Below are 9,930 nucleotides of genomic sequence, written 5' to 3'. Positions count from 1 at the left end.
AGCCGCTCTGTAATTAGGACACTGCTCTTTTATCGACCAAAGTCACAGCCTCTGTGGGGGTGGCAGGGTGAGAGGGGTGTCACCAGGAGGGTGGGCCATTCCTTGTGGTGGTGGAAGAGGCCTGAGTCGGGCCTCTGACCAAACACCCTTGCTGGAGGGCTGGGGACCCAAGAGCGAGCAACTGTGGGATGCGAAGTAAGATGATGCCTGTGGTGGGGGAGAGGGCAAGGGACTGGGCAGAGGCAGTGCGGCCAGATGTGCCAGATGTGTTAGCCAAGCCAGGCTGAGAACCTGTGTCTTGGATGACAGATTGTTTCTGAGCAGCAAATTTTCTGGATTTCCTTTGTATTCCACTTTACAGTTAGTGACATCTGTTGCAAGTTCTGTGTGCTAACAGCAATCAAGGAAAGCACCTTTCGTCCATGCTCTGCCTGGAACAATGTCAGGGCCAGTGAGGTGGTGAAGATAAGACCGAGAGAAAATTCCAGAAGGGGTGGGGGAGCTCAGGGCTTCATATGTGTTGGGACCACTTGGCAGGTCACTCCTTCCCACATGAACCTTGCGATCTCTGGGATTTGTTCTAACAGGAAAGGCCGTTTCTTTATATAAGATGGAGTACTACAGGTTTCAGGGACTGCTATCAGGCAAGAAAAGCCCCTGGTGGGTCCTCCGTTTCACACACACACACACGCACGCACGCACGCACGCTGGAAGCCAAAACTCTCTCCTCTGAACTTCCTCTTGGCCTAGGGACTCCCCAAGACTCTTACCCACACAATATCAAATGAACTCCTTTCTCTTAGGCATATAAAAAACATCTGTCCAGTTGGCAGGCTAGGTAAAAACTGGTATCAAAACATTTTCTGGGGGCAATTCTCCCGCTTAACCAGCTAAGGGATCTTGCTTGACACAAGTTAATCTCTGTGCCTCAGTTTCCTTACCGGTAAAATGGAGATAATAAAGAGTACCAACTTCTTATATTTATTGTGGGGACTAAGTGAATGAAAGCACTTAGCATAGTACGTGGGTTACAGAAAGCTCTCTACAAGTATTAATTATTGTGGTTAGCAATTATTCCACCATGTGAGGACAGAGGTGGGTGTGAGAAAACCAGCCGTCAGAGCTCCCTACCAAGGCTCGGATACCACTTCCCTCTCTGAGCTCCAGCAGCTGAGCCTGCAGCCCCCTCAGGATATCACCTAGGTTGGAAACCCCGCCGGGGCAGCCTTCTTCCTGCCCGACCAGGGCTGCTGCTGGCTGCATTGTCCCAGTGGAGTGAGGGTGGGCTTCAAGGAGGCTGGGATTACCCCAAAACCTGGGGACAAAAGTGTGTAGGGACATTTGTCTCCCAAAAGCTTAGTCTGTTTTGAGAGGTAGATAGAGGTCATGCAGGCAGAACCCAGTCTTAGATTCTAGGGCATACATGGGAACTGAGCAATTCTTTCTGCTCTGCATGAAAACACAGCGCCCTCCCCACCCCTGCTGCCATCAGCCTCGCCTTGAATGGCTGTATATTTGTGTGTGTGTTTTGTGTGCATGCATGTGTGGGTGTGGGTGTATGTGTAATTTACATTATTCCATTTAATCCCTTTATTGACAACTCAGCCCCAGTCTCCAATGGTCTCTCTCTACACCAACCTCAGGGGACTTGGGGGTCTAGGAAAACCTGCCCAGGGAGCAAGGAATTCTCTTGAAGGCAAACTCAGCAGCTCCTTTTCTGGGCATACAGGAGGGTTATCGGGCCCTGCTGGATGAAGGCCACCGTATCACTTCATGTCCCCATGGAAGTCATAAGCAGATTTTGCACTCTATTAATCTACATCTGTTTGCATGTCCCTGCTGTCAGTGGCTTCTGTCTAGGGAAGCAGCAAACATTCACTGATAGGAGCGTGGGCTCTGGGGCGGGCCCACCTGGGTGCACCCCAGCTTTACCACTCCTGGCTAAGCGACCCTGGGCCAAGGGTCTTAGCCATTCTGAGCTCAATCTCTGAACCAGGGATGCTGATAAGGGACCGCACCTTGATAGGGTTGCCCGGAGGATTAGCTGTGATGTGGGCAAAGCTGGTCCAGTGCCTGGCACGCACTGGCTTAGCAGGCCTGGAAGCCACTGGATGGTGGTGAACATGGAGAGGATGGTGGAGACATTTGGGTCCCAAGTCTGTGCTTTTCTGTCTCCCTTGTTAAGGTAGGAGTTTCCCCAACAGCTGGCGGTGTCGCTTTCTCCTTTCCCATTCCTTCTGTATCCTCTCCCTGCAGCCTCACTCCCCCTCCCCCTAATAATAGTCCACTTAATAGACCGAGAGAGGCACCCCACACAGCACCCTTTCCAAAGCCACCACCCTGTTGGGCGGTGCCCCCTTGAAAGGGAGGGGGTGGGACTGTCGTTCCCTTTCAGGTTCAGCCCTCCGGGTGCGCCCTCACACCCCCCACCCCGCACCCCACTGCCTCACCCCTACCTCACGTTGTCGTGTTTCTGGATGTAAATCTTATGGAACATCATGTCCTCCTGCTTGGCGTTGATGTCTGCTTTCATCTCCATGGCAACATGGCGGGGAAGGACAGACAACAGGAGCCGCTCCTGGGGAGGGAAGCAAATGCTTTCATCACGGCTCCTGCCACCGGCCTGGCGGTCAGTCCCCTGTCCTCTCCAGGTTGACTCTTCCACACCTGTGACCACACCTGCAGGGCCCTGGAAAACCTCTCAGGGTCCCCCTGAGACTCGTGGGGCTAACACCTGTGTGTGTGTGTCGGAGACACAGGTTGGAGTCATGCCCCCCAGGGCTACCTGGCGCCCTCTCCCTGAGACACTTCTTTGTTGGTGGTGCACGTGGGAAAAGCACTCCTGGTGAACCTAGAGCGCTGAGCACCTAAGTTAGGATCCTGCATGTCACCTAAGAACGTGTATGGCCTTGGACAAATCACCGAACTCATCTGAACCCCAGGTTCCTCATCTGTCAATAGGGATGGGCCGAGGTTGTTGAGAGCATTAAATGAGATCCATTCAATCAGTCATCAAATATTTACTGAGCCCCTGCCGTGTACCAGACATCACACTAGGTGCCAGGAGGTATAACCATGAACTAGGCAGGCCAAGTTCCTTCTTCACAAAGCTCCCAGCCTCATGGGAGTGTGGGGCACTACAGGGCACTGAGCAGGGTACCTGGCCTGGGCTTGGGAGAAGTGGGGCGGTCAGAGAAGGCTTCACAGAGCAGAACGATGAGATGGGGAGGGGGGCTCCATTTCCGCATAGGGGACAGTGGCCCAGGAGAAAAGGAAAGCACCCGAGTTTGAGAAACAGAGGTGTTAAAACCTGTTGAAGATGAAGTAAGAGAGAAGCAGGGAGAGGGGCCAGCGCCACACTGTGGAGGGGAGGGGCCAAGTCAGCCAGTGTTGGGGCCTGGACCTTGCCCCAGCTCTGCCTTCTCCCCCATCCTGCCTCCTCTGAGAGGTCCAGCTGCCTCTGGACCGGGGGGGCCTCCACCTGTGCCCTCCGCAGCCCACTACCCATGCCAGGCTCGCTCTCGGAATTCTTGCATGTGGCCTTTCATCTCGGTTGCCTCCACCCTCCTCACTCTCCTGTCCTTCACTCACCTTCATGGGATGCCGGGCCACCCCCTGTGTGGCCCTAAGACTCTTCTCCCGCACCTGCCTCTTTCCTGGTTCTTCTCCCTCCTCCCGGCCCCACACAGAGCGCACTGCCACCTCTGTCCTCTTTCTGCTCACTCCTGTCCTTTAGGAGTGAGGTTTCCACCAGCACCGCTGCAGCCACCAGGGCTCCAGGGTCTCCAGCTGCCTGCCTGATGTCTGGTCACCACCCCCTGGACCCCATGCCCCAAACCATACTTCCCTTCCCCGGTTTCCATTTCCCAATGGCTTTTCTTTCCAAGTTCCCTGCCTTTGACATGACACGCCCATTCTCCCAATCACCAAGAGGAGAAACTGCTCTCACTTCTCTGAGACTCACTTCTTGTCCCACAGCTGTGGGCCCCGTCCAGCACTGATCAAGTCCTGCTGGCTTGGACACCGCTCCTGGACTTGTCCTTTCTATTCTGTATCTGCCGCCACTGTCCACACGCAGCTCTTACCTGACTGTGGGATTCTGGCCACGCCGTCCGGCCAGATAGCCCCTGCTCAGCCTTCCTCACTGCCTGTATAGCCCCAGCCTCTCTAGTACATGGCCTTTTTCAAGTCACTCCCTGCTCAAAACCGCCAAAGCTTCCCTGGGTCCCACCAGCCACATCAAATGTGGATTCTTCCAGACCCACTGAGCCCACTCTATTTCCCACTGTGAACCAACGCCCTCATGCCAACCACCCACGGCCTGTGCCCAGCCTGCTCCCTGGCACGCTCCCGCCAACCCAGGCCTGGCCGCCATCCTCCTCCCTCTGAAGCCACCTCTGCATCCCAGCCTCAGCCTCTACCAGGTGTAAGTCTCCTTCAAGTCCAGCCTGGATGACCGGGCGGCCTCCGCACTGGTTTCTCTGTCTCCGGGCTTGCTGCCTTTGATCCGTCCTCCACTAAACGCCAGAGAGTGATGTTTCTAAAACACACACCTGACCACATCACTGGCCCACATAAAAACCCTTCTGTGCCGCCCAAAGCCTGCAGGCCCCAGCCTGGCCTCAACGTTTCCACATACTGGCTTCTGCCTACCTCTCCATGCTCCCCTCCCAGGACCCCCTGAATTGAAATCTGCACTCTGCTCCCGATAGAGTGAACCATGGGAAGCGTCCCAAGCTTCTGGCATTTTTTTTTTTTTTGCCTTTGCACATAAGCCCCCAGCTAAAGTGACCATACCTGCAAACCGCTCCTAACACTCCTTCAGATTCACCACTATCCTGGAGGAGGATCCTAGCTCTGGCTGTCAGCACCCCCGCCCCAGCTAGGCCTTCATTTACAGCCCCTGGTCACTCTGCATGTCGGGGTCTGTTAACTTGTCTCCCTTTAGTGTGAGCAATGAGACACCTCCCTGAGGATGGGAGCTGTGTCCAGTTCAGCTCCACAGCTGACAGCTGTATGCTGGAGATGTAAGCTGGTGAGGGATGATGCTCTCTGTGGGTTGGCCTGGTCTCCCAAGGCATCAGTGAAGGCCATCTCATATTTACTGAACTCTCAGTAAACAGTGACTGGTGATAGGAATACAAACTAAAGGACAATGCTGTAAAAATATAGGATGACTAGGAGAAAGTGTGCTACAAATTGTGTAGGTTCATAAGATTTATAACTCCTTCTGGAGCTGAGGGTCAGGAGGGGTGGGCAGAGGGTAGCTGAGGAAATCCCTGTGGATTTTCTGGAATGTCCAGCCTTGCCAGGCTCAGGGCAAATAAATTATAATGCGTTGTAAAATGCTAATTTTACTGGAGAAGGTACAAGGTGCAACATGGAAAGGGAAGGAAGGTATCCTGCTCGCAGGTGAGAGATGCTGGGCCTGGAACTGGGATGAGAGGGGGCGATATTGAGGAATGTAGGGGCTTAGGAGGTTTGTGGGGTGCAGAGGTGAGGTCAGCTTGTTAAGAAGGCAGTGGGGGGACTCAGGGACACTGCCAGGCATGGACTGCATTCAAGAGGCGGGACCAGGAGTACAGGCAGGGCCAAAAGAGTACCTGGGGCAAGCCAGGTCCTGGGCTAGACAGCATGAGCTGGGGACCTGGAGAGACGCGGCACCACAGTAGCAGGCTGGGCGAGAAGTGGGGACAGGGGATGATTGGGGGAGGGCCTAGAAAGACACTGCGGAACTTTATCCCCCTGCTCAGCCCATGTCACTGTAACTCCCCTAGGATGCATCCAGACAGAGTCAGAGATGCCCTCGCATTGTGCAAACTGCTGTGCTCTCAGGGTGGCCACAGCACGCACTTCATGCTGGCCAGGAGAGTGCAGGTGACTACCGCTCTAGATCTAGGCCTTTGTCTCCCCTGTCCCCAGGCTCAGAGGCAGACCTTCCGCGTTTACATCTGCCATCGGGCCTGACAAAGCATGTGGCACAGAGCAGTATTCCACTTATGTTTGGGGCAACACTAACATGAGAAGATAGGGAGGACCTGGTTTGGAGCAGTCTGATCTCTTAAGAGCCATGACTACTATGAGTCCAGGGGGAGCCCCGTCACTCTGCTGACCTGTTCACTCCTCTGGGGTCGCACAGCCCATCCAGGGTCCCTGGCTGGAAGCTATGTAGCACCCCCCCCCAACCCCCATACTCTCTCAGAATTCCCAGACCTCTATCTAGTTCCCACACAGGAGAGGACACAGGGGTCCTGAACCCCGAACAGGACCCTCCCAGGATGCTAGGCAGACAGGAAAGGAGCCCTGACACAGCCTTCAGTCCCCACTCTACCCTTACCCAAGAGAAGCACATAGAGGCAGGTCCCTCTGCCCAAGGCTCACTGGGAGAAGCCTCTCGAGTCTGTGGCCCATTTAAGCAGGCTGCCTCCCAGCCCAGGGGTCCCAGGAGGGTGAGGTTTAGGATGAGACAGGGATGCCTTCCTTCCTCTGAACCAACCCAACCCCAGGACTCAGCACAGAGGAAGTGTCTAGTGTGGGTGTCACAGGGGCTGACAGCTTGGGTGTCCTCCCCTGACCCCCCTCAATCCCAAGTGGAAATGCTGACAGTCTCAGAATCCAACTCATCAGCCCCTGGGGAGAGGTGGAGTGGCCCCTCCTTGCTGTCAGGCCTGGGCTGCTTGGCTTATTTGTAAAACCACAGGGGACACTGGGCGGAGGAGGCAATGAGCAAGTTCAGGGGCAGAACTCTTTTTCCAGAGTCTCTCCTAGAGCTTTCCTACAGAGCCAGAAATGCTGGACTCCCTCTGAGGGAAACATTCCCCCAGGGCTGGGTCCCCACCAGGGAGGTGGGTCTGGCAGCTGCAGGGAGTGCAGCTGCTGGAGAGGCAGCTCTTGGGTCTGTTCCCTGCCAGCCGTGCAGAGGCAGGAGGGTCTCACTCACCTGCTGCTGGTTCTCCCGCTGGGAGTGAAGTCGCGCCTGGATGCACTCCCGGGTCTCCTGGAAGGCCTGTCTCTGGGAGACTTCGGCCGGGTAGTGGGTGCAGACACCCACGATGTTAGTGCAGGAAAAAATGAGGACATTGGAGACAAGCTGTGGAAGGAGAGATGAGGACATCAGTCACTGAAGTCCCAACCCGGACCCTTCCAAGCCCAAAGCTTGGCACCCCCAGCCACCATCTTAGCAAACACACACCTAGCTGCCAGCAAACAAATGCCAAGGAATACTGGGAGTAGCCAAGCAGGACTGGTCAGGCTCTCTGGTGTCCTCAAAGACCGAAGCCTGGATGGCCTGTGATGGGGTATGACCCTGTAGACACCAAGTCAGTGAATAATCACATTGAATGTGTCCATAGTACCGAAGATTAAAAGATTAGGTGTACTGATGATGTTGTGATCCACTGAGTATATGCTGCGGGTGGCAGAAGCCCTGCAAGGAAGGTCCCGTCAAGGTGGCAGGATTTCATTTTAGGAAAGTGTAACAGAGTCCAGCATAGGACAGAGGGCTGCCCTTTTGCAGAGAAGCCTGAGTTTATTATTCCCTAGGGATCTGCTCCAACAAGCACTGACTGGCTAACGATGAGATCCCCAGCACTGTGCTAAGTCCCCTAGGGAATGAGAGAAGGATAAGGTCCCTGGCCAGTAGCGATCAGTGTCCACAGCGGGTCTCATCTCCTCTTTCTAGGCGTCCATGCCTTCTCTGCACCAGCACCAAGGCCCCCCGACAACCCCACCACACCAGCTGGCGTGCGTCCACCACCACCCCCTCCTCCTCACTGGTGCCCGTCTCCATGCTGACCGGGATGGGCACATGGAAAAATACCACTGCCCCTCAAGTCGCAGAGACGAGGTTAGAATTCTTTTGAAAGAAATATTTACTGAAAAGCTAAGGGAAAACAAAACACAACACAACTCACAAAAGCAAGTTTACATAGCACATTGCAGATACTGACAATGGTGCTGTTTAGCCAAAATTTCTCTTGGCAGGTACAGCCTCCTGGGGTATCTCGGTACATTGATCCTGGTCCTACCCTCGCCACAGGCCACACAGGACAGAAGCCACATAAATATGCTCAGGCTTCTAAGCCTCAATCACTCCCTCCGAAAGCTAAATTCTTCGTCCCAACCGCAGAAAGAGAGCTCAGGCGGGCCCCTGCACCTTGCACTACGGCTCCTCTGGTGCTCGGGAGCCGTGCACTGGTCCCTAGTCTTCGTGTACACATTTGGATCTCAAAAGCCTTCCTCGGTGATGTCAGCCGCCTGGAGTGATCCAGCGGACAGCTCCCACATTCTTCTTCCAGGGGCCTCTTTGTCTCTAGGACCTAGAAGTCCTCCCTTGACGCACATCTATGTTCTTCCCCGGACCCCAGCTCTGGGGTGGTCCTGCCCATGCCGGGTCCTCAGCCAGCCTAGGCCTGGAGGCCATGTGGGCTCCATGAGGGATGTGGTGCCATCTTTCCCTGGAGACACCCTATACTGTGTCTGTCCCAGTCCATGAACAGAAAGAGACTTTCTCTTTCCCATCTCAAAGCCTTGCTCTCTCCTTAGCTACACAATAAATCCTGGTTTTCTAGCTGAAGGCCATCTCCCAGATACCTCCCGGGTGTGCCTTCAGGGAAGGGGCAAACTCAGGTTACCAGCTCCACCAACTCTGCTGATGACTCGCAGCTCCCACAACCCCCTCCCCAACCCCATCTACCCCAGAATCCTACCATTGTCATGTTATGTAAACACACGGCAGAGAAAAACCCAACCTATTTATTACAAGGAAAGAAGACTCCTGCTCTACAGAAGCTAACAATCTAATTGAGGAGATAAATAGTCAAGGTTGACGGAGAACTGGCAACAGGAAGCAGAAACGGACACACACCAAGCAGGAAGGCACGTGGGGGGTGTGGGGGCATTGAGAGGAGACCTCTGGGCAGGCCTGGGTGAGAGGCATGTTTGGTGAGGCTGACAGGCATGGGGAAGGGCCTCCCTGGGGAAGAGTGTCCAGGAAGCTCAGGCTTATTAGGTACTCGGGGTCCTTGAATAAATAACCCAAGCGCTCTGATGCTGAGGGGAAGTCAACAGAGAGAACATGGGTCTGGAAAGGCAGGCTGGAGCCAGACTGGAGAGGCATCTGAAATTCAGGCTGAGAAGCCCTGGCACAATCCTTACACAAAGGACCATTGAACCAAAGAATAGCATGATGCTGGAGGGAGAAGATTGTTTTTGTTTTTTGTTTTATTTTACTTTATTTTATTTTATTTAGGTTTGGGGTAGGCTGTATATTTCTCCCCCCCTAGAATGGGTAGGGGACCGTTTTTTGTGGGGGTTTTTAACCAAGATTTCTTCAGCTCAGCCAGCAGGTCATCTCTCTAGTCCGTGTTCCCTCCCTCATGAAAAATGACTAAGAAATCACCGTCTTCTTACTGTGTTCACTGGGATTTGCCTACCACTTAGCTATCATTACCATTTGGGTATATTTGCGAAGATAACATGAACAGTAAAATTTTTAAAAATACTAAAAAGAAAAGAATAGCATGATGAGCACACAGCTTCGGGAAGATTCATCATGGACGAGAGTAGCGCAAGGGCTGGGCGACAGGCCAGGAGGCTGCTGCAGAAGCCCAAAGTACGAGGGAACAGAGACCCCATGAGGCTGGGGGAACAGGCAAGGCAGAGCTGACTCAGAAGAAAGGGCCTCTAAGACCAGGGAAGAGACGGTCCAGGAGAAAAATTGACCGTATGGACTGTAGTATCAACCACTGCCGTGACTATGAAAGAAGACCCTAAGGACATCTCTGGAAGTCACTGGGGACCACTGGAGAAGGGTAAGGAGAGAGAATGAGACGAGGAGGTGAAGGCTGAGGTGCAGGCTACAGAGAACTCTGAAGAATGTTCTAGCTAGGAGATACCTATTGAAAGCAGAGAAGAAGGTGTCAGATGATA

The 9,930-nt window shown here is 53.9% G+C and overlaps 1 protein-coding gene across 1 annotated transcript in view; it reads right to left on the bottom strand.

Annotated features, from left to right (window-relative positions):
* The window catches only part of ADCY5 (adenylate cyclase 5), a 161,601-nt gene that overhangs the window by 59,495 nt on the left and 92,176 nt on the right, over nucleotides 1-9,930 (bottom strand). Inside the window, exons 2-3 of the mRNA XM_019650944.1 lie at nucleotides 6,941-7,090; nucleotides 2,457-2,578 (exon numbers count right to left, since the gene is read on the bottom strand). Coding sequence (XP_019506489.1) covers nucleotides 2,457-2,578; nucleotides 6,941-7,090 — 272 coding nt within the window. The remainder of the gene's footprint in view (nucleotides 1-2,456; nucleotides 2,579-6,940; nucleotides 7,091-9,930) is intronic.

This window comes from Hipposideros armiger, unplaced genomic scaffold (genome assembly GCF_001890085.2).
Source record: "Hipposideros armiger isolate ML-2016 unplaced genomic scaffold, ASM189008v1 scaffold_8, whole genome shotgun sequence".
Taxonomy (NCBI): domain Eukaryota; kingdom Metazoa; phylum Chordata; class Mammalia; order Chiroptera; family Hipposideridae; genus Hipposideros; species Hipposideros armiger.
Note: the sequence above shows the minus strand (reverse complement) of the source record. Positions and strands in the feature narration are given on the sequence as shown.